The sequence below is a fragment of the Myotis daubentonii genome, chromosome 16 (assembly GCF_963259705.1).
Source record: "Myotis daubentonii chromosome 16, mMyoDau2.1, whole genome shotgun sequence".
NCBI classification, from domain to species: Eukaryota; Metazoa; Chordata; class Mammalia; order Chiroptera; family Vespertilionidae; genus Myotis; species Myotis daubentonii.
The window spans coordinates 30,837,502-30,862,487 of record NC_081855.1 but is presented as its reverse complement, the minus strand read 5'-3'; the positions used below and the strand labels follow the sequence as shown (position 1 = coordinate 30,862,487).

Sequence of the window (24,986 nt, the reverse complement as noted above, 5' to 3'; positions counted from 1 at the left end):
GAAGCTGACCCTCAAAATGATGAAGGGACAAAAGGCAGGATGAAGACACGAATGATGCAGAATGAATTAATGACTCCGAGCCAGGGCTGGAACATAGATGGGGTTCCTCGTTTGTTGCTACTTTCTTCACAGTTGCTGATAAGATTTTTGGCCCACCTCCTCCTCTATAACTTCTCCTTCTCTCCCCTCCGCCTCTTCTATGTTCACGGGCCAACAAGACCCTTTATAGAAGCGTGCCGCCCTTCCAGACCCAGCTCCTCCCCACAGCCCCGCCCCTCCGCCGCGAGGCCCCGCCCCTCCGCCGCGAGGCCCCGCCCCTCCGCCCGGGCTCTGCAGAAATGAATGGCAGCGTTGCCGCCGCGCCGCTCGGGGCGCTGATTGGCCGCCCGGCGCCGTGATGCACCAGCGGCCCGGGAAGCACGCAGGTGGGCGGGGCCGGCGGGGTGGAGCCGGACTCCGGGGCGGGGCGCGGAGGCTCAGGGGCGGAGAAGCCGGGGCGGGAGGCGGGAGGTGCCGGGCCCGTTTAAGCGGCCTCCCTCCCGCCCCCAGCCGCCCGGTCTGGCCCCGGCTCCGTCCCGACCCCCGGCCTGACCCACTCCGGCCCTGCTCCGTCGAGCGGTCCGCGGTGCACCCGGGCGGCCTCCGGAGCAACCCAAGCCCATGAGGGCCGCGCGCCCGGCCGCCGGCGCAGACGAGACGGAGCTCCCGGCCCGCGAGGAGGATCGGAGGATCAATGAGGTTCCAGAATCGATTCCAGCGGTAAGAGGGATGGAGCCCCGGCTCCCCAGCCCGTGCCAGGCGCGGGCTCCAGATCCACCTCCTCCCCTGTGGGTTCCGGCTCCCCACCTGGATCCATCCCTCGGTAGATCCGCCTTGGCCGGGGACCAGCTCCCGGGGATTCCCCGCCCTGCTGTCGCTGGGCGATCCCCTCCCTCCGCGGACCGGGACCTGGTGCCTGACCCGGGTCCCCCCACCCCCACCCCTTGCGATCTGCGGACCTCTGGTTTCCAGATCCCCGTTGCTCATCCGATGTAACATCCCCCCTCCCCCGGTCCCCACCAGGCGGGTCACTTGCTTGCTCTGAGACCCGAACCCCAATCGCAGGCGCCGCCCCCGGGCCCACAGACTCTGGCTTTGGCCGTCACCCCTTTCCCCACAGCCTGCGGGGCTCCCGGTGCTGCTGCGCCCTGCAGCGAGATCTGTCGTACAGCTGGGGTGCTGGGCCTTTTCGGTGCTTTGCAAACGCCCTGGCAACGGGGAAACTGAGGCACGCTCCACCGATTGAGCATGCCTGGCGCTGTCAGGGCCTGGAAGGTTCTCAGGCTCATTTAGCGCCCCCCGGGCGGCGCTCTTCGGGGCACTGCGAAGGGTCGAGTTAGCACCCGGGTGGTGGTAAGGTCTGCTGTTGGGGCGCCCGCGGTGGAAAGGCGGAGGAGGAACCGAGGCGCGCCACCGGAAGGATGGCAGGCTGCTCCCCGACTGGGGAGCTGGGGAGCAGGCCGGCCGGCCGGCGGGTGAAGGCGCCGTGGCCTTAATCCGGGCTTTGGGTCCCTGCCACCCAGCCATGGACAAAGGCTGGCCCGCGGTTCCCAGAGGAAGCTCTGGGCTTTTTTTCCCTCTCTCTCTCTTATTCTTCGGCGTTTAAGTGGGTGAAAGTTCACCTCCCCTGTGTTTGTGGTAATTCTCCATCTCTTTGTCTGAATCAGGCCGCTGTTCCCATTCCCAGACCTCCACCAGCCAGCAAGCTAGTGACAGGCGGGATTTGCAAGAAGGAAAGGAAGGCCTGGAATCTTCCAACGAGGTTATTGTGGAGGTTTTAGGCACGAACCTTTTCTTTGAAACATTTTAAGTGCATTTGTTTTATTTCCGATTTTCTAACCCCTCCATGCCCACTCACCCATCATGCTGATTTCATTCCTCCCCCAGTCCTGGCTATGGAAGCCAAAACATGGGAAGGAAGCCTTGTGGTGGACTGTGCTATCGGAAGGACAATCAGTTTGAACACTTGGATTCACTTCTGAATGTCCCTCAGGGTGTTGAATGCCTGGCACTGTTCCCCCAGTGGGAACATCATATCGGTGCTTCTAAAGGCGAAAAGGAACCATGATGTTCTGGCTTTAGACCCTGACGTCAGGAATGAAGGCAGGGGGGCTTTTTCACGGAGACTGCAACCTGGGTTCGGGCATGATTGTCGAAGCCCTGTGCATGGGGTTTGTTTGATTTGGTTTACTTCTGCATGTCTGCGCTTTTCCTGTTTGCAGAGAACAGGGGCAATACTCTGTGAAATTCCCCTTCCTTATTTGATAAAGAGTTTCCTACCCTTTGAATTCTACTCTAGAAAGAAAAGAGCTTGTTTTACTCTTCGTTGCACAAACATTAAAACAGTGTTAAGAGACATGAACAAAAAAGTCCACTTCATTTAGGATTCATCTATCTCACCTGAATGAATTATTTTCTTTTTGCGGGACTCTAATCTGTCGTAGATGTAATGTGATTGTGTGGTCTGCTTTATTCATTTACAAATGAAAAGTACAATCATTTTCTGTTGATGTGGCCCAGACTTTGTTGTGTTCCCAGTGGCTGCACAATATCAATGACTATTTAACAGTTATTTTCTTGATGACATCTAGATATGCCCTGATTTTCTTCTTTTTTTAATTTATTGATTGTTAGAGAGAGAGAAACATTGATTTGTTTCACTTACTTATGCATTCATTGGTTGATTCTTGCATGTCCCCTGATTGGGGATCGAACCTACAACCTTGGTGTATTAGGCCGACACTCTAACCAACTGAGCTATCCGACCAGAACTACCCTGATTTTCTTTGAACACTAAGTGGTCCCATAATTTCTTGTTTTTGTATCATAGACTAGATTGGAAAGATATTTCTCAGGGCCAATTTGAACTTAGAAATAAAGCTTGAAAGTAAAAAGTAATATAACAACAACAAAAAGTCCTGGCTTTTGTGGTCACGCATTGAAATGTTAAGGGTACTGTTCTCTTAGCATTTAAAGCCACGTTCATTTATATAGCTTTTGAGCATTCAGGGTGGTTACAGTAGATAAATTACAGAGGAACAAGGGGGAAGGGCACCCTCTCTTTGAACGCATGTGCTCCTCCTGATAGATTTATCAGGACTCCATTGGAGAGCATTTGATCTCAGTAAACACATTTCATTTAAGCCCTGGCTTGTGGCTCTGCCTACATTACAAGAAAACCTGAACACCCTGCTGGTGTGTTCATAAGGGAAACTTGGCGGTCATTGTCGCTTTGGATCAACTTGCAGCGTTCTGCCATTACTGTGGAGGAGGGCTGGGAAGACGCTTAGCCTGCCGTCCGAAGTGAGGCTTTATGCACGCATGGCTTACGATAGGAAAGGTGACGGCATGAAAGATTCCACTGGGACATGGCATACTGTATCTCTTTTGCCTTATCACTTGTACATTTGAGTTCTCCCCCACACCCCCTACCTTCTCCTCCCTGCCCCCCATCATTCTCTCCCTTTCACAGCATCTCTGACTGATCAGAATAACTGTTAACAGCGAGTGCCAACCTTTGCCAGGTAGTGGCTGGGTATTTGTACAGGGGGTGGGCAAAAGTAGGCTTACAGTTGTGAATGACATTTTTTTTTGAGTTAGTAAAGCTATTTGTAATAATCATAACCTGTTACATGTCTTTTTCCATACAAACAACTCTAAACCCACTTCTGCTCACCCTGTATATTACTCAGCGAGTCCTCAACTATAACCCTGGAAGACAAATTTTATACTCATTGACCAGAAGAACAGATGGGGTTCAAGAATAAAAGGGAACTTGGCCTAGTCACACAGCTAGGGAAAGGGCAGATCCAGAGGTTCAATTTCTTGTCCCTTTTATCACCCATGCTGCCAGCTCACCTCGTCTGCCCCACTGCGCACCCTGCAACATGTATGGGTACAGTGGAGAGGCCTAGGACCCACAGCAGCTCCTACTGTGTCTTCTTGGTGCATCCTCATTTCTCCAGCCTTGCAACTGAAAAGCAAGGGAAAGGATGCCCCTTTCCTCAGCCCCAGCCTTGGGACCACGCAAATGGAGTGTGAGGCAAAACACCTTATTCGAAGGCACCAGGAAGTCTTCCAGGATTGCCCGTTGCCTTTTTGCACAGGTTCTCAGAGCATTGAATCATAGGCCTGGGTAGTGTCCTTATATCTGCCTTCTCCCTTATTTAATAATTAAGTTACATGTCCCCTGCCACTGTCACCACCTCTGGCAATACGCTCATTCATAAAGGGGAACTCTTAATTGACTGTGCACAGGGGTCAGCTTACGTTGCCCCATCAAGTGATGTTGAAGGAGTCCTTGGAATGTCCATGGTCTGGGCCTTTAAGAATTTTCTTTACGCGAGAGTCAGAGTTCTTTTGGCTCCAAGACAGTCTGTTTCTCTTTGTTACATACAGAACCTGCTGCATCCCCACTGAAACCAGAAACAGTGGGCTATTGCTCTGTTAAGATAAAACAGTTCAGCTGCAATGTCTGTCTTTCTGTTTGTTCATTCAGCACCTATTCATTAAGCTCCAGCAATAAACTGGGCCTTGTGCTTGGGATTGGAAGTGAAATGGTGGACAAGATGGCCTTTATGGGATTCACATTATAGTGGGGAAAGATGAAATAACAAACACATTTTAAAAATCTTACTAAATGTGATGAGGGCTCTGGGGGGGGGGGGGGGGCTGAAGTGATATTAGTAATAGTAGTAGTATGTTAATCCTCACCTGAGGATTTTTTTTCCACTGATTTTTAAAAATATATATTTTTATTGATTTCAGAGAGGAAGGGAGAGGGAGAGATAGAGAAACATCAATGATGAGAGAGTATCATTGGTTGGCTGCCTCCTGCATGCCCCACACGGGGGATTGTACCCACAACTCGGGTGTGTGCCCTGACCAGGAATCGAACCGTGACCTCCTGGTTCATAGGTCGACACTCAACCACTGAGTCATGCCAGCTGGGCCCCATTTTTAGGGATATTTTTAGAGAGAGTGGAAGGGAGGGAGAGAGACAGAGACACATGGATTGATTGCTCAGTGTGTGGGAGTTGATTGGCATTTTACATCACTGGGCCTTGGGAGTGATTTCTTAAGCAGGCTAGATTGTGCCCTGGCAGATCAGGGAGAAGTGGGAAAATGGCGTTGTATGTTTCCCATCTAAACAATGGTGCTCTCTGTGCCACTGTGCCCCAGACAGTGATCTGCTCTTTGCACAGTTTCTCCGACCTGTGCCCCTTGCCCAATTTGGGCTCTGTCCGTAACAGAGCCTACCTGAAGTCACATGGGTGGGATATTTTTCTCCACAACTCCTGAGTTTATTTTTAACCGGAGTGATCCCAGGTGGGCAGGGACTAAGCTGTGACAAGCATGGCCACCCAGCTTCTTGGCTTTTAGCAGAAAAATGTGAAAGTCTACCCTGGTTGCTGTGTAATGGTCTGACTATTTTTAGATTGGGCTGCCAGAGATATAAATTGCTATTTTAGTCTGCAGCTATGGTGGGGCTACTGGTGGGTGGGCAAACCCTACTTACTGCGCCCTCCACAGAGCACTCCCGATTTTACTCTGGCCTCTGCATCCATCCTGGAGCCCTGCCCTTTACCCTTCACAGTTCCTCCCAGGGCGTGGGGCTTCTAGCTCTGTTGTTATGTCTCAGGGAAATGATGTGGCAGATCCTTGAATGCTGGGGACACTGAGAAAGTGTTCGTCCCAAGAGTGTCATTATTTTCCTTTTTACAAATAAGAGCTGGATAGCAACACTCCCGTCCCTTAGGAAATTAGTAAAATTATTTAAAGGATCATCAGGGGAGAAAAGATTTATTTATGTGCGAGCATAGCTCGGATCCATTCTGAAGCTGCTAACTGCATGTTTCTCTTACGCGGTTTCCAAGCCACCTGGTGAATTCCATTCGAGGGGTATGCATTTACACCCATGTTAGGTAGCTAACCCGTTGGAGGGCCTTCACGCTCCCAAATTCATTCCCCCGTGGATTTTCCTTTTGTGGGGTCACGAGGGACTGCCATTGTATTTTCGTTTAGTTGCTCCAAGGACAATGGCCCCTCTTAATTCAGGGAGAAAGTGCCAGTCTTTTGTTCAATGAACAAGACACTGTTTGGAATGGCTTGACCATGCGTTTTAGCCTATTTTTGGCCACCTGGCTCTGCCCTCTGGTTCAGCCAGGTACCATTTTTCAGTGTGTTCATTAATGAGGTGTGACTAGTCAGAGTGCCTAGTGGCAAACAACCAAGTCCACCCTCCCCTCCCGGCAAACTAGCTCAAGCACGAGATAGTTTATTGTGCAAAGCCTGCTGATGCTTCGCAGGCTCCGAGCACCGGGACGCAGCGGGGGCCCGAGACCTGAAGGCTGCCGGGTTCTTGGGCCTCCATTTGCTTCTCTGCCTCTCGTTCAGGCGGCTGCTTTATCTTCCTGAGTTTACATCTCCCCTTTCCAGGGGACAGACAGACTAAACCAGAACCCCTTGGGCATGGGTGTGGTTGGGGTTTGGGGGACTCTCACCTACACAGTGAAATGGAAGAATGCCGCCGTGGTCATGCTTGTCACTGCCTGGGTGCTTGCCACAGAGTTAGCCCCAAGGGAAGTGTGGGATCTGGGTCTGTGTGGCACAGAATTTGATACTTAGGTACATACATTTGTGTGTATATTTGAATTTTAGAGCCAGGGTTTCCGCTACGAGTCATGCATTTGGATTTCGAAGCAGACTCCTTTAATTGAGGAAGGGTGCGGGTGAAGACGTACCTCTTGTTTAGGTGGCCTGAGGCAGCCAGGTGTCACTTATTTATTATCTGCTGCCGGAACAGATAATGCCATAGAGAGAAACTAGTGGGACAGGCCGGCTGATCATGGGATGTAGGGTTTAAAGATCTACATGTATAAAGCTTTCTAAATTTTGAGAGCAAAAATAGAAGCCTTTCAAATGCATCGTGTCCCTTTTCATTTAGTGGCCATTACTGGACTTGGTAAAGTTTAGAGAAATCCCTTTGGTTTGCTTTCTGTTAGCGGTTAAGATTTGGTTGTGCCTTTTTTTTGGGGGGGGGGGGGTGTGAGAGGTACCAGTTGAAGGGAGTGGATATGGTTTCTGTTTGCTTTGGGTTGGTAGGTTTGTCTTTTGAATGACCTGAAAGAATAAACTAGGGCATTTGCTTTAGGATCATTGCTGCGGGCTCAGTGTACACCTGCTTTGTGGCTTCGGTTCTGTTCCCGTGACTAGGTGTTTCCAGCAGCCGCCTCTTTGTTTAGAATAGACCAAACAACCATTGGCAGGCTACCCACTGTTTTTCACACGCTTTGAGCTGCTCTCACATGATGTCTTTCTGTTTCTACAGGTTCATGAACCACCGGGCCCCAGCCAATGGCCGCTACAAACCAACTTGTTATGAACATGCTGCTAACTGTTACACACATGCAGTGAGTATGCGTTTTCTACCTTTTCATCCTCCCAAAAGGCTTTGCAGGGAGGCGGGGGCAGTTCTCTCTAGTACCTTCCACCCCATTAGTTGGATTTACCCATCCCTGTGACCTTATCTACCAGAGTATCCGTGCTGGGTCCTGTCACCAGAAACTGTGAGCATGTCCAGTGCTCTGACCCACAGTCTCCTCTGTCCATCCTGGACTCACTTCCTCTGAGAAGGTCTTTAAAAAGAATAATAGTAAGCACCCTAGTCATAGGAAAACCAGAGAAAACGATTTGTGAAGACTTTCGCCCTGGAATGAAATGATCGCCTTTTCAGGATAGTCAGCTGTGTTCATTTGGCAAGGACCTTTATCATTTGGTTGATAAAGGTGCTTTTTATTTCTAAATGATCCCCTGAAACTGGTAGCCACACCTTCCCTGTTACCACAGTGGCTATGCTCCTCAGTACAAATGATATTTCTTTAAAAAATATATATATATAATATATATAATATATATAATTGATTTTTAGAGAGAAGGGAAGGGAGAGGGAGAGAGAAAGAAACATCGATACGAGAGTGGAACATTGATTGGCTGCCTCCTGCATGCCCCTTACTGGGGACCAAGCCTGCAACTCCGGGCATGTGCCCCAACCAGGAATTGAACCAGCAACCTTGTGGTGCACTGCATGACACCCAACCAACTGAGCCACACTGGCCAGGACACAGATGTTATTTCTTATTGAAGAAAGAGCTAATTTGATCTCTAAATTCTTAATTTTTTTTCTTTCTTATAACAGCAAAACATGCTCAGTATAAGAAACTTAGAAAACACTGAAAAATGTAGAAGGAAAGTAAAACTACCCAGAAATAAATGAATGCATTGGTGCATTTCTTCCTTTTAGGTGTAGTGTTTGTGAATATGTATGCATTTTCATAGTTTTTCTATTAATGGCCTAACATTGGCCTTTTTCTTGTGTCATTATACATTTCCCCTTTTCTGTGGTTTCATTATTCCCTTTGAAAGTCACATTTAGTGAGGCTTTAGAGGAAAAATGGTGTTTAGTCTGAAGACAAGCAATAGAAAAGGAGACCAATTTAGTCCTTTGGTGAAGAGTGTAATTTATTTCATGCAGTGTTAGTACAATATGTAGGCGACATACATGTGCCATTAGATTAAAATTTGTTTGAAGTCAAGTTGTGTACAATTCCTTGGCTCTGAATAGCAGTACCTGTTTCCAGTACAACTGACTACTTTATCCAGCTCTCCTTCCGATTACCCAAGAAAGGCAAGTGTTTGTTCTAAAGCGACCTTCCTAAAATTACCCTGGTATGTTCTGAGTGGTAGCGGCTCTCTATGGAGCATGCCCATGCCTTTCTCCCACTCCTGTCCCCCGGGCATGTTTCCTCGCCTCTCTCCTTCTCCTAAGCTCCAAGGGCCCTTCTTTTGCCTCTGTAACTTATTTCCTGAGCCCATTTCTTCTAAATAAACTTTCCCTTATAAAACAAAAAGTTATCCCTGGTAATCCTGCATATTTGTAACACGGTCTAGTTCGGTCAGAGCCGGGATATTCACTTTGCTGTGCCCTTCCCTCAGTTCCTCATTGTCCCGGCCATCGTGGGCAGCGCCCTCCTCCATCGGCTGTCTGACGACTGCTGGGAGAAGATAACAGCATGGATCTATGGCATGGGCCTGTGTGCCCTCTTCATCGTCTCCACAGTATTTCACATGGTGTCATGGAAAAAGAGCCACCTAAGGTACAGTGGATTGCTCACTACTTCAGAAGGTCGGAACAGTTGATTCAGGTCAGCCTCCTATACAGCATGTGTAGGCCAGATGCAGCAAGCGAGCAGACATTCTCCTGCCTTGCAGACTTTACTATTGTTGTTTTAACAAATATATTTTTATTGATTTCAGATAGGAAGGGAGAGGGAGAGAGAGAGACAGAAACATCAATGATGAGAGAGAATCACTGATTGGCTGCCTCCTGCACTCCCACTACTAGGGATTGAGCTCGCAACCCGGGCATGTGCCCTTGACAGGAATCAAACCCAGGACCCTTCAGTCCACAGGCCGACGCTCTATCCAGTGAGCCAAACTGGCTAGGGCCCGCCTTGCAGACTTTAATGCTATCCCATTACTTAGGAAGCTTCCTACGGATTGGGCAGGTTTGAGGACCCTCATGTATCTAGCAGCGCAGGCCTTTGTTCAGAAACCAACAAATGGCACTGCTTCCCCGGGACTGAACAGCTAAAATCCCGAGACCTGTGTGCCAATGCCGTAAGCACACTCTAAGGCACTGCAGGGCGCTGCAACCGGGGGGCAGTGACCGCGTGCACTGAACTGGGGGACAGCGGCTGGCTGTGAGCCCCAGCACTGCCAGGTTAGTCTTGCGGATGTCACGGAGCCCCCGTCTCTCCATCACTAAAGTGAGGGTGACATGCCTTCCTCGCCGGGTTATCGTGACAGCTGAATGAGATAATGCATGTGGAAGTGATGTGGAAATTACATATTGTGAGATGTGGGGAGGTACACGGCAGCTTGGGGCCACTGTCCTGCAGAGTTCAGCTTCCGAATTAGGGCCTGTGCACGTGTGGGCTTCAGACACAATTCCTGTGTTTTGCTACTATTAGCTGCCAGGCACTTTTCAAAAATACTCTGGCCCCGAGCCTCCCAATGAGATGGACATGGGAGCATTCCCCCTCTGAGCGAAGGACTGATTTGGGGGGACACAAAGGGAGCGGCACACCATTTAGTTGCTTATGAAATAGATTCTGCACAACCCAACGGGCAAAATTTCTTCTCCAAAAAAGGAGAAATCAGAGCAGACTTAGAGTGACTTAAAATAATATCAGAACATATCTTTTTGTTTTACAGAATGTCCAAAAATATCTCCAACTATTCAAACAATCCAATATTAAAAAGACATGCTTTCCTTAAGAGCAGGACTGGGGTTGATGATATATTATTGGTTTCCTCGCCTGTGGAATCATAGAAGTCATAGAGTTTTACAGCTGGATGGGTCCTGAGGGATCATCTAATCCAAACCCGCTAATGTTCACCTGGAGAAACTGAGGCCCAGAGATGTGGCCTGACTTCTTCGAGTCAGCAATCCCTGCAGAACCTGATCATCCCAGGGCTTCTGACTCCTAGTCCCAAGGTGCTCTTCACCCCATCCTTCACAATATTGCTGGCAGGATGCAGTCTGCTACCTTGCCTGTAAGGTGACAGCTCCCCGGACTTAAAAATAAAGCCACAGCACCGAATCCCAAGGGAGCCGTAGACACACTCGCACGAGGCATCAGCAGTACCTGAGCTGGCTGCTCAGGACACACCATCACAGAGCCAGAGGCCAGCGCACTTCATTATCTTCTTGGCAAGCCCCACGCTTGTGGTTGCCTCAGCTGACTTGGCTCTGATGTCTAGATTTCTAAATCAATAAAGAGTTGTAGATGCCATAGGAGGCAGGGCCTCCCTGCCAGGGGCTGGAGAGGAGGGTGCAACAGAAACCAGATTCTCTTGAACCGCGAAATAGCATTGCCAGAATTGTCACCCACGCGGGCATTTCTGCTCTGCCTTGGTTTTTTTTTAAATATCCAAGTGTAATCTTAGTTGAAGTAAAAGAGGGAAGGGAATTATCATTCATTGAGTACCTACTATGTGCTGTGCTAAACATATGACTATATTACGTCATTTAATGCTCACGCAGACTCGGTAGAGATGCTATTATTTCTATCTTACATGTGAGGAGAGTGAGGGGTCAGAGAGGTGGGTAGAGGATCTTGAATAAAATTTCAGGTCTGACTTTACCTGCTGTGATGGTGCATAACAATTCTAGAGCAGCGATTTTCAACCTTTTTTTTTCATCTCATGGCACACATAAACTAATTACTGAAATTCTGTGGCACACCAAAGAACATAGTTTTTGCCAATCGGACAAAAAGTAGGTATAGTTTTGATTCATTCACACCAGACAGCTATTGTTGTGTTGGCTGTTGTCATTTTTTTATTTGACAATCTAAGGGAAAAGAGGTCAGTGCCCCTAACTAAATAGTCAGGTGTTGCCCGTTTTAAAAATTCTGGTAGCACCGTATTGAAAATCGCTGATCTAGAAAGCAAAATTAGAAAGGCCAAACCTGGCTAGGAATCATAGTCATCCAAGGAGTTAAAAAACAAAACAAAACAAAACATAAAAACCCCTCTTTCCCTCCATCCTCAACCCCCAGCTTCTAGCCCTTTTAAATTAGGATCTTCTGGACTGGAGTGATAACCCATACTTCCAGTCTGCATATCTTCTGGGAACTAACTTGGTTTTCTCTCCCATTAGGACAGTGGAGCAATGTTTCCACATGTGTGATAGAATGGTTATCTATTTCTTCATTGCTGCGTCTTATGCGCCATGGTAAGATACAGTCTTTCTATTTTTGAAGAATTGTGTTTTTATAATAGAATTGCCCAGACCTTTCTCCCCTTCCTCCTGTTCCTATGTCCGGCCCCATGCATATACCCAACCCTTCTCCCTGCAACACACATACATACGTGCGTTATTTTTCCATCTTGACCTACTTGGGTCAGATTGCAGATTTTAAGGGGAGGAAGTTGCTGCTGTTCAGAATATATGTCTGGCATTGGATCATTAAAGAGAAGTGTTGTGAACTTGGGTTTAAGTAGCACCCTCACTTCTGAAATCCATTTCGTTTGCCTTCTCTATTCTTTTATACCTCTACTGCTGTTCAGAATACTTAGACATCTAATTGAGTGGAAATGCTATAAATATGTATGAGGAAAACAAGCTCAGTTTTGAAATGTATACTGTTTGTCTTCAGTACTTCACAGCACAGTAACTACTGTATATGGAATGCATTTCTTTAGATGTATGAGTAAGAGAACTAGCCAAATGTATTCGTTATTTAAAATATCTGGTACTCTGATCAACTTCCTTGATCTTCCTGCCCTTTTGGTATTGAGGTCAGATAGAATCTTTTGTTGCTTTGAAAACTGTAATTAAAGAAACATTCATTTTCCCTATCAAGACGTGGTCCAGTTTTAAACACTCAGAAATTTACATCATGCCATCGACTACAGCAGTCATTTGAAACAGCCGGCCTCTAGACTCTGGCTCATGCAGCATCCATCATGCAAGAGAAACCTAAGTATCTACTGGAGTAAAAAGGAAGTGCTCTCTCTCTCTCTAGCACCTGTTACTAAATTACAGGTCTGCATTATATTGGAGAGAGAACCCTTAAAGGCTTTTGTGAAGTGCACATCAATTTAACGTAAGTCCGTGACAATTTTAAATGTAGGCTGAGGAATCACATCTTTACAGTAAACAGTTGTTCACATGTCATCTTTGATACATGGGTGATACTTTTTCCATTTGGTATTAATTTTATAGTACTAGCCAATCAGAACAATGTTGGTTTTTTTCCCCTCTCATATCCTTAATAGGAAATTAGTACAGATGTATTTGCAGCATTTTAACATTCAGGCCTCACAAAAGCCCACGGTACAATTCTAATAAATGTCTTCTATAATATATGTTGGGGAAATTCTTCTCATGTTCTCTCTTGGAAGAGAGGGTGATAGTGGAGACGCTAGGTCTGTGTGTTAGGTATCTGCTGCGGTTATGTGATCCCCGGTCAGGATTTTGTTCAGGGTTCCTGTTAAGCTTTGTAAGTAATCTGCTCTCAAATACATCGTCAGAACAGGAAGGCAAGCAGAATTCACAGCAGCCTGCCTTATTAGGGCCTCCCAGGTGTGCTGGGACACCCACGTATCTCCTTTTAGTAACTTCTGTTTCTAAAGCACATTGGAAGTAATTCTGAGTCTTAAAGGTCGGCTGACAATTTTATCTTTGAGTGACTCATGTTACCCAACTTCCCCAAACGCCTCCTTGGCTGTTGAGTGCTTCTCCTTCCTGGCCTTATCCCTGAACTTGCTTTCCCGCCTGTAAGACTGGAGGACAATATGGGTTCTGCGAGTTCCCTTCATTTATCACCTCTGTTCTTTGTTGTCATTTTACATTTTTAGGTTAAATCTCCGTGAACTTGGACCCCTGGCATCTCATATGCGTTGGTTTATCTGGCTCATGGCAGCTGGAGGAACCATTTATGTATTTCTCTACCATGAAAAGTAAGAGAAAATAATTTACATTTGATTGTTTTAAAAGTAACCGCCTAAGTTTTATCTCCACAATTTGCTCTCTCTCTCTGCACTTCCAAATAGTAGAAATACATAAAGAGTAAATATCTTGTTTTAAACAAATCTTCCGAACCATGTTTGGCATTCATCATTGGCGGGCAGATTGCTGCGGGAAGAAATGAGCGGCAGGGCGGCCAGGTGTAGGTGAGGGACAGGTGACTGCCACTGAGATTCAGTAGGCCCTCCTTTCACATGCTCAGGAAGACTGGCCTCATGAGCAACCAGCCTTATCCCCTGTGACTTACAGTCATCGCGGGAGAAAAAGAACTACTTTTCAAGGTTCCTATGAAGATGGAAGATAATAGATATTAAGTGCCCAGCACAGCACTTACCTAGATAGGAACCTAGATTCCCTGAGAAGGAGGGGTTTGGAAGGGCATCTAAACCCTTTATATCCTAACCATGGGGCACATGTTATTAATTCATTATTCGTAGGCAGAGTCCTAAGTGTTAAGCAATATAAAAAGGAAAGTTGATTGAAATTTAGCACCTGCACTCTAGAGAAGACCTCAAAGTCATCTATTCCAGCTTCATGCTTAAAAAACGAGAACATTTAGGACATGCATCTAATTAGTGACTCGTCTGCAACTGGGGCCCCAGTGTCCTAGTTCCTAGGCCACAGCTCTTTTCATTATTGCATATGCCTGAAATGGGGAAGCTCACAACTAAGAAATCATTGTCATTGGACACAGTTTATTAAATTCTTTATCTATTGTGGTTGGTAGAATGGTTCTCAGAGTTTAGCATAATTTCTGTTTACCACAAAGCATTATTTTCCCTTTTCAGAAGACAATGGTAGTTTTTGCTAGCTTCTCTCCAACTCTGAAATTCACATAAATGCATTGTCCCCCAGAACTAGCAATTCTGAGTTGTATTATGCAGTATATATAAATCCAAGGAAACAGTTTGCTTCTTGGACTCAAATCCCTAATTTATATTCTCTTTTTTTAAATGTATATTTGGTCTCCAGAGATGCTGTATATTTTTAAATATGTTTTTATTGATTTCAGAGAGGAAGGGAGAAGGAGAGAGATAAAACATCAATGATAAGAGAGAATCATTGATCGGCTGCCTCTTGCACGCCCCCTACTGGGGATTGAGCCTGCAGCCTGGGCATGTGCCCTTGGCTGGAATTGAACCCAGGACCCTTCCATTCCATCCGCAGGCCGACAATCTATTTACTGAGCCAAACCGGCTAGGGCACCTAACTTATGTTCTTAATAAAATAGGAAGTAAAGTAAGACAACTATCTTTTCTCCTATTCCAGACTTCCTAATGTAAACCATACCTGCAAACCCCTCTTCCCCAGTTCCCTGATAGGGTTCCTTCGCGGTAGACTTTGAGAACACTGATAATGAGAGGCGAGTCTCACTTGGCCATTCAGGTTGGCAGGTGTTAGGGAGTACCTTCCCTGGTGCCAGGCACTGTTCTAGGCCCTGCAACCCAAACATACATAAATGTGGCCCTGCCTTTGAGGAGATTCCGGTCTAGTTTGATTAGGCAGATATGTAAGTGCAGTTTCAGTACAATTTCTGACGTTCCAGACATTCGGTAGCCTGATGGGATGATGAGCCTTACAAATCGGAATTCTGGGGTGAAGATGCAAGATGACGAGACACAAATACACGCCCTTTGTTTCTTAGGGCTACTCTCCCTCTGCCACTGGCAGAAACCAGCCCAAGCTGCATCTCTGCCCGTCTGCCTCATTTGTTTCTTAGAGCAATGGGTGGCAGTGGCACTGCGGGCAGGCCCTCTGGAACTGGGAGGGAACGGGCATGGTGGATTGGATCCAACAGTAACTGTTCCGGTGGAAAGCATTTTCCAGGGGGTATGTGGAGGCTGAGGCCTTGTCAGTCCTATAGAAAATGCTAGTTCACTGTTAATCAGGAAGTTTCAGTTAGAGGCCTACTGGTCTCCTACGGGGGAAATACATTTTATTCGATTACTTGAGGTTACTGGATTTTTGAAAGAAAAAACTGATATGGAAATGGTTTAAGTGTTGTAGGAATAGACACATTAAATGAACTGCATTCCATCCTGCAGGTATAAGTTGGTTGAGCTCCTTTTCTATCTCACAATGGGCTTCTCTCCAGCCTTGGTGGTGACATCAATGGTAAGAAATGGCTTCATAATTTTACTTATTTCACCTTATTTCCTTTTAACTCACTAGGACTCTTTACATGTCCATAGATGAGATATGCAGCTTTTCTTTCTGACGTTATGATATGTTCATTAACTAGAGACTCAAACGAAAAAATATATATAAATTGCAAAGTGCCAGGAACTTGTACTGGCTACTGTCTATATCGTTTGGGAAAGTTGTACATTTAAGCGTGTTTGTTTCCCTGTGGTAACCTTCTGTGTTTGTTTCTTTTGGGTAACCTTTCTGTTCTCCCACCCTCACTCCCACTCTTCTCTTCACCCCACTCAGGTGTGAGATTATGTGAAGGTGGGTATTTCTGCTTGAATCACTTAGTGTCTCAACCTGAAATATATGGAAGAGGGTACCTTCTGAAGTTCCTTACATGAAGAAAATATAAATTACTGATTTCTTAAATCTTAAGAATTGGAAGGACCTTAAAAGGTCGTTTGGTTCATTTGAACTTCCTTTCAAACCAAATTACCACTGAGAAACCTATGTGTAGCTGTCAACTTGAAACAAACACATGTGATCACACCCTCCCAATCCCTACAACCTCCCGATCCCATCCAGCTGGTTACTGTGCCTTAAGTTTCTGCACCCCAGTGTCCTACCCTCTACATTTCTGCACTAGCCTCTGTGTTAACTGAGGAAGTCACAATGAGTTCCATTTGAACTCTCTTCTCAGCCTGCCATGGTCAGAATTGTACCTATAATTTCACTCCTGAGCTCACAGGCACAATTTTTTTCTTAATTTTTAGGGAGAGAGATAGGAAGGAAGAGAGGGTGAGGGAAATGAAAAGGGAGGGAGGGAGAGACAGAGAGAGAAACATCAATTTGTTGTTCCACTTATTTATGCATTCACTAGAGGCCCGGTGCATGACATTCGTGCACTCGCGGGGTGCGGGGGTGTTGTGGGGGAGTCCCTCAGCCTGTCCTGTGCCCTCTCACAGTCCAGGAATCCTTGGGGAATGTCCGACTGCTGGGTTAGGCCCGTGGGGAGCAGTCAGACATCCTTAGCACTGCTGCGGAGGCAGGAGAGGCTCCCGCCACTGCCACTGTGCTTGCCAGCCGTGAGCCCAGCTCAGGGCTTCTGGCTGAGCAGTGCTCCCCCTGTGGGAGCGCATTGACCACCAGGGGGCAGCTCCTGCATTGAGCATCTGCCCCTGGTGATCAGTGTGCATCATAGCGACCAGTCTTTCTGCCATTCAGTCGATTTGCATATTAGCCTTTTATTATATAGGATTGGTTGTTTCTTGTATGTGTCCTGACCAAGATCAAACCCACAACCTTAGCATTGAAACGACGCTCTAACCAACTGACCTACCTGGCTAGGGCCAGGCACATTATAGCAATGTAGTTTTACTGTACATAGTTCTGGTCAGAAAAATACCTGATAATGGTTTAGGAATTAGTTATAGGTTTGCTATTTTTTTTTGTTTTGTTTTTTTCCAGAGAATATGTCTTAAGAGAATGTAACAAAATATGCTCTTTGAGATAGGAGGTATATGATGGCTTGAACAATTCCCTAGCACCAAGAATGCACATAATTTAGTTGCTAAAGGCAACAGGGACTATCGAGGGGAGGGAGGTGAAGGACTGAAATGAGAAATTCTGTCTTGAAGGTCCTAGAGTTAGAGGGCGATTGAGGACACCCAAACAATGTAATAAGCAAGGTCTATGAAGACAGGTCATCAACCACCAGAGAAGTAAATTCCCCCTGGGTATCATCAGAGCAGGTTTATCCAGTATTTTTATCAGCCTCAATCTTTAATTGGCATTTTTACAAGTGGTAATGTTACAATCAAACAGGATAATCCTCACACTTGCCCCCACAGAACTTAGAATAAAGTGTGACATGTGTACACGCTGTATTATAAAATTGTACACTTGAGACCTATGTCATTTTGTTGACCCATGTCACCCCCCAAAATTTAACTTTATTTAAAAAGTTGTCGTTTTCTATAGCATGACATTCCCAAGATTCATATACTTTACTACTTCATGATTGGTTTTTCTTTTATTCTCTTTCTGTTTTCTTTATTTCTATGTGTTTTCAGGTTAAAGATAAGGAGTTTATAGTAAAACTAGAGGCCTGATGCATGATATTCATGCAAGAGTAAGCCTTCCTTCCCCCAGCTCCCGGCACCAGCTTCCCTCTGGCACCTGGAACCTGGGCTTCCCTCCAGCTGCCGGCAGGCACCCGGGACCCAGGCTTCCCTCGCAGCCCCAGCTTCCTTTGTCCAGAAGGTTGTCTGGAAGGATGTTTGGAAGGATGTCTGGTCTAATTAGCATATTATGCTTTTATTATTATAGATATTCTGGAAGTAATAAACTGGGATATAAAGTGATACCTCTAATAAAATGTTTATTTTGAGAGGACATTTAGCAAAGCCTGGTTCTTAGGGCATGGTCATCGGGTGCTGCCATTGCTTTGGCCTGGGCCCGTGGGCCCGTTCAAGTAGGCGGCTGCATTAGAACTTGCCTGTGCTCCCTGCTCAACTGGCCACAGGACCTGTTGCAAGGCTTAAAGGCCACAGCTGTCAGCGCCCAGGCCTCTCGGCCACCCACATGCCCGCCCCCTTCCAAGGCCTTGCCACCATCTGGTGAGGTTTCCACCAACCCTGCAGGACCCAAGACCTTTCTGTTCCTGGTCCCCGGGAATCCAGGGGATTGAGCTGTTTTGTCAACTTCCTAAGCCTGGCTCTGTTCCCTTCTCATTCATACAACCCAGTTTAATCTTGAAGCTGGGCCTAGGTCTTTGAAAACCAAGAGCGGCCTAAAATTTCTCCTTTTTGTGCCAGATCATACATGTCTGTTTACCTCCCGCTAAGCTAGGAAACACCACGCGCAAAGACAAGAAGGCCTGGCCACATCTAGGTTAGACAGTGTGTGGTACTATATGATCCCTGACCTCTGAGGTCACTTCTAGTTATGACTTTCCTGGGTCAGCCATAAGGAAGTCGTAAACTCAGACAGGCAGGGAAAATCTCAGGAAAGCAATCAGTGTAGAGCAGGGCTTGAGGACAACAGGAAGTGAAAACTCGGGTGAGACTGTAGGTTACAAATGGAGTGGCATGGGCGCCTACGTAAGAAGAAAGCTTTAAAGGGGAAGATGAAAGCCAAGGATTGTTCCATATTAAAATGAACTGCCGTGCCCTAGCCGGTGTGGCTCAGTTGGTTTGGCAGCGTCCTGGAAACCGAAAGGTTGTCGGTTCAATTCCATCAGGGCACATGCCTGGGTTGTGGGCTCGATCCCCAGTGGGGCGGCATGCAGGAGGCAATGTTTTGCTCTCTCCCTCTTCCTTCTTCTCTCTCTAAAAATCAATAACAACTTTAATAAATAAAATGAACTGCCATGTCTGGATGCGGTTACCGTCTGCAGAATGTGCTGCTCTGCACTAGGGGACCCGTGACCTGACTGCTGGGTTGGGTCAAGATGTGTCGCCCAAAGGGTGATCCAGGTCGATGTCGAGAGACTCGATTTACAGACCAGGACGCTGCCTGTGCAGGGATACTTCATTGTCTAGAATCAGGAGGCAGCGCGGGGGCCGCAGTGACCCTCTGTAGCCTGTCACCTCCGTAACATCCACACTTCCCCTCTGCTTCCTCTGCCCACAGAACAACACGGAGGGACTTCATGAGCTCGCCTGCGGGGGCCTGATTTACTGCCTGGGCGTGGTCTTCTTCAAGAGCGATGGCATCATCCCGTTCGCCCATGCCATCTGGCACCTGTTTGTGGCCACGGCCGCCGCCGTGCACTACTACGCCATCTGGAAGTATCTTTACCGGAGCCCCACAGACTTCGTGCGCCACTTATGACTGTTCTGCACCAGGTGTCCGCACCAGTATTATTTCAGCGATGGCACTTGGGAGAGGGGCAAGAGCTGCCTATTGCACAGGAGGAGGAAAAAGACAACTGCACTGACTTTCTTTATATAGTCTGACTATAATTACTGTGAACGTATCAATGCTGTGTTCTGGAATGTTCCAGGATGAATCCGTTAAGGTAGTGAACTAATTATTCATTCCATTCCACTGTCATGCAGGACTCTGGATAGACTTGGCCAACTGATGTTTACAAACCAGAATTTTGTATTTCGATTTTACAGACTTTACTACATGGGTTTTTCTAAATCACTAGGTCGGGTTGTCGAAGTCAGTGCAACAGCAAAGCTTCCTTTTGAAGAGAAACTCGTTTCTATCACTTTCCCATCAGCTGTGGAAAGAATCATGGGCAGAACTTACACTACTTTCACCATGTTTTATCCTGGCACAACATGGTTCTTTTTTAAACAGTAACTTGGTTTTTTTGTACATTTAAAAAAAAAGAAAGAAAGAAAAAGTTCCATGGACACGCACCTCTGCGGGTCCCCGCCCATGTGCATTCTGGCAGCAAGCCGTCCACATTCCACAGGCGAACCAACATTGTGCCTCTTCGGATGGTTTCACGGGGCCGGAGAAATTGCCAATTTTTAAAAACCGCAGTTTTTCAGACGTTTTCTGCCAACCCCTGATTCCGAGTTCCGGGCTGCTTTGGGCCACGGCCTTGGCTAGTTTGGTTTACTAATGATGGAGAAGTATTTTGATATCCATTAACTTTTTCAAAAGAGGCACCTTTTTCTCTGCGCCTTCGCCCTGTTCCCTTCAGGGTCCTCCTCTGCCTGTGCTCTGGTGTCGGTGGTTGGCCATCTGCTGAAACTCCCGTCAGGCATTACCGTCCACAGTGGCGTTGCCTCTATGGTGCCCGACAGTGTCGTCATTGTCACCTAGCTCTATGTTATCAGTTTGCTCATTTTTAAACTGTGGAATTAGAGGCATAAATTCACATTTCTACCTTTCTTCTATATCTCCCCATACACTTGTTTCCGTTTCAGGTAGAAAGTATTGAAAGCATGGATCTGTAGTCCATGGGTTATATCCTGGCTTAGTGGAGTGGTATTTAAAATATTACCTTTGGTTTTCCTTCAGTGTCTTATATTAAGATTAACACATTAGCTGCTTCGTTGATTAATCTCCTTTTGGTGTTTTAATGAATGAGACAGCCTTGCCTTTAGATCAGGTGCCGACAGTGACTGCTTCCGAGTAACAGGTCTGACCAATGGAACTGTTGGTTGGATGATACATTTAGGCTTGTATTGAATTTTTGTACTGACATGGCTTTCAAAGAGAGTTTATTTTGTGTGTGTGTGTGTGTGTGTGTGTGTGTGTGTGTGTGTTTAGAATTCTCCGATTTCGGTGAATTATATGGGGAGGAGGGACAGAAGAACTGATATCTGCTGGTGACTCTTACATAGGCGAGGTCCTCCGTCCTCACCCCACCTGCATGAATTTCAACATCCGGATTGCCTGCTGTTTTATTGTGTATATTTTACTTTTAATATATTAACTTCTGTGGATTCATTTAAAGTTTGCCCAACTGTAACACTGACAAAACCACTAAAATGTATGTAAAAACGTGTGCTGTAGACAGAATAAAATTGTTACTTGGATTTGTTCCACCGTGTCTAAGCTAGATGACTGAACATGAGCATGCATTTTTGAGAGCCTGAGCTTGTCTGGATTTGTAATCCATGTATCAGCCTTTTTCTGAAAAGTCATGGTGGGAAGGAAAACAAATGTGTCCTGTCATCTAGAACTTTCTAGTCCACTTTCTACTAATTGGAATGCCAGAGCCAGCTTCAACGTTAATCAACACATTTCCAGTTTAAAATACAGTAGTCAGGACCCAAGGGTGTCAGTTTTATAAACGATGGGCCTTTCTCAAGAACGGCCTTTTGGCTTAGCTCATATAGTACGCCGTAGGGCTGAGGTTACAGGCTTTCGAATTACCAACCGGACGTGCATCGCACCGCAGGCCCGACAGCTATGAGAGTTAGACGTCACTCTTTCCCTCCTGCCAAGTAGGAAACAGAGTCAGGAGCCGGGACCGGCCCCAGGTCTGTCCAGTTCCAAAGCCTCCTAGTTACCGCACACCACGCATTTCAGTCGGCAAAAGCAAAGGCACCCAACAATTGGATCTGAAAATTCACCCGGCAAGCTCCCAGAAAAGGAAACGCGATTCTGCAGTCAGAGCCTCCATAAGCCCTCAGGCAACTGCCGTGGCATCTGATTTCGAGGACGGAGTGTCGTGAGGCGTGGTCATTACCCAGCATCCCGCTCTGGGGTCCATCAGGGGCCCCTCACCTCCGCCTAGAGCAAATGTCCACTATTGCTGCCACCTTCCCGATCAGTATCTCCTCCTAAACTTTTCGGAAGGCCAGACCTCTCCCATCAACAGCCCACATGCCACAGGCATATTTTACTTAATGGCCTCAAACTGAGTCCATTATCCTTGGTTACCACCCCCGCCACCCCCCGCCACACACACACACACACACATCCATCGATTTCTGCCTCACACACTCCCAGCCCCAGCCAGTCAGCCAGAGCTGTCAGCTCCACCCTGTCACAACTCCCCGGTCTGGTTCCTCACCTCCCTCCTCACTGCAAGGCCCAGACTATTGCTGCCACCTCCTTGTTTGTACCTTTGCCACCGGTTACACCCCTCCGATGTGCTCATCCTTCACACTCTGTGTTATCTCCCTAAGAGAATCTGAGCATCACTCCCTGCTTTAAAAACATCCAATACTCGGCCGGCAGGGCTCAGTGGTTAAGCGTCGACCTATGAACTAGGAGGTCATGGTTTGATTCCTGTCAAGGGCACATGCACAGGCTGTGGGCTTGATCTCCAGTAGGGGGCGTGCAGGATGCAGCTGATTAATGACGTTCTCATCATTGATGTTTCTCTCCCTCTCCCTTTCTGAAATCAATAAAAAAATATTTGAAAAAATAAAAATAAACACGTCCAGCCTTCTTAGCATGGTCTCCTCCCATCTGTAGCGACCACAGGAACGTTGGTGAGAAATTGCGGTGGAAAGATCAGTGGGTCCCAAATAAAGCTCGTTTACAGAAGCTTCCAGAGAACCAACGATCAAGAATGGATAAGCCTGGGAATGATCTTGACCACCCTCCTTCCCTCTTGTCCTCCTTCCTGAACACAATACAATAAACTGCACCCAGTTCCGCAATTCTTGGGCCTTAAGGCAGCTGATACTCAACAACCAACTTTCACATCATTTTAAACATTTCATATATTTTGGCTCTAAAATATATAAAACCCTTTGGAAGATGGAGAACAGAACACGAAAAATGACCCTGAGTGCACTCATCCCAATGCATTTTCATGTATTTCCTGGCAATCTTTCCCCCTACTTATGGGATTTTTTGTGTATTTTATACATTTGTAAATATGCCATACATGCAGTTTTACATACTGCCTTTTTTCTTACTCATTTTATCATAAGCATTTACAACTATCATATCATTTTCATAGCCGGAATTTTCAGAGGCCCCATCGGCTTTCTGGATGGGATATATGCAGCCTATTTCACTTAGTCATTCACTCAACTCTGGATTTTTATATTGTTTTCCATTTTTCCTTCTTATGAGCAGGGAACACTGTGGCATAGCTGTGTCCGTGTGTAGGACGGGGTCTTCGAGGCAATAATAAACAATCGAGGGCTTCCTCTAGTGGGCACCGTGCAAGTGTGCATGGATCACCTCATTTCATCTTTATAAAGAACCCGATGGGCAGGTCATTTCACGGCCCCATTTTCCCGATGAGGAAACGCACTCATGGGGCTGTTTCCTTGTAGGAGGAAAGTGGCAAAGCCGGGTTGAATCCAGGAAGCCTCAAGCCTTTCATTCTCAGAAGTGCAATTCCTGGGTCAGAGGTTTATTACTGGACTTACCCTGAGGAAGGCCTTTGAAAATAGTACCTCCTCTCATTCCAAACCTCCACATGTTTACTTGGTGTCTAGGGTTATGTCCACTCTTTTCATGGGCCAGTTCGGTGCAGAGTGGAACGGGAAAGCTCTCCCAATGAGACTGACCCGGAAGGCCACGGCTCACCTCCTCCCTCCCGGAGCCCCGGGAAGGTTCCCCAGAGGACCCGAGGAATGTTTTTAGTTTCACAAGGTTAGAATCGCTGCATTCATGTCTTTCTGCTGCTTCTGCTGTTTTATTTATTTAAATATATTTTGATTGATTTTAGAGAGAGGGGAAGATAAGAGGGGTAGAGAGAGAAACATTGACCAGCTGTCTCTTGCACGCCTCCCACTGGGGATTGAGACCCACAACCTGGGCATGTGCCCTGACCAGGAATCGAACCGGCACCCTTTTGGGGGAACGATACTCAACCCACTGAGCCACCCTGGCCAGGGCAGCCTTCGCTGTTTTAAACAGTGCCAACATGCTCTATGCTCCGTGCCATTCCCACCTCCATCCCTGCCATGTAACGTGTAGCTGCTTTGGGAGGGGCGTTAAGCTGTTCTCACCGGCAGCCTCTTCAACACGACAGAACGCGCTCATCCTCCCACACAGCTCATTATCCCTCTGACTTGCGCTGCAGCCAGAAGTGCTTAGGCTGAAACAGACCTGCCAGGCCTAATGGGAAAATCCGCTTTGGAGCCTTACCTTATCTCCCGGGAGAGGTCCCAGGTCCCCTTGCCGTCTGGAGCAGGCCAAACTCAGACCCCCCATCAAATGTCCCTGCAAAAGTCAGGAAAATGCATTGAGCAAAAGGATCTGGTTCTCTTAAAAAAATATTAAAAATAAAAAAAATCACTAGTGTTTTTCTGCATCCCATCTGGGGGCCGGGTGTTGAGTGGGCGTGGCATCAGCCAGCCTGTGGCAGATGGGCTGGGTGAGCTTAGGCGAGCTTCTCATCACCTTTGAGCCTCAGTTGCTATCTGCAAAGAGGCACGGCATCTCCCTCCCAGCGCAGCCGTAGGATGAATCAGGAAGCCAGGAGTGTCTGGTGCATGCATGCTGCCCTGGGATTGGCACTAGATAAAGGTTAGCTCATTCCCTTATGGCCAAGCTTTTAAAATTACTGGGACAGCCCACCCACCTGCAGAGCTTTTCCATACGGAAACAACTGGAGGAGCAGTTGAGGAGCACGCTTCAAAAAAATATTCCTGTGCAGTTTTTAGCTCTTCACAGTGGCCCTGGATCAAACTCCCCCAAGGCCTGTGGTCCCCACGGGCTTTCTAATGGTTTTGTCTCTTTTGTAACAAATGCTCTTTATTTTTTAAAATATATTTTTATTAATTTCAGAGAGGAAGGGAGAGGGAGAGAGAGAGAGAGAAACATCAATGATGAGAGA

The 24,986-nt window shown here is 46.9% G+C and overlaps 1 protein-coding gene across 1 annotated transcript; it reads left to right on the top strand.

The window, feature by feature from the left end:
- Window positions 1–466: 466 nt before the first annotated feature.
- On the top strand, window positions 467–21,275 carry MMD (monocyte to macrophage differentiation associated). Its single transcript, XM_059669537.1, has 7 exons — window positions 467–759; window positions 7,370–7,451; window positions 9,034–9,194; window positions 11,765–11,839; window positions 13,468–13,569; window positions 15,682–15,751; window positions 19,400–21,275. Exons 1-7 carry the CDS (start codon window positions 734–736, stop codon window positions 19,598–19,600), a joined length of 717 nt encoding a protein of 238 aa, XP_059525520.1. The 5' UTR covers window positions 467–733; the 3' UTR covers window positions 19,601–21,275.
- The last annotated feature ends 3,711 nt before the right edge of the window (window positions 21,276–24,986 follow it).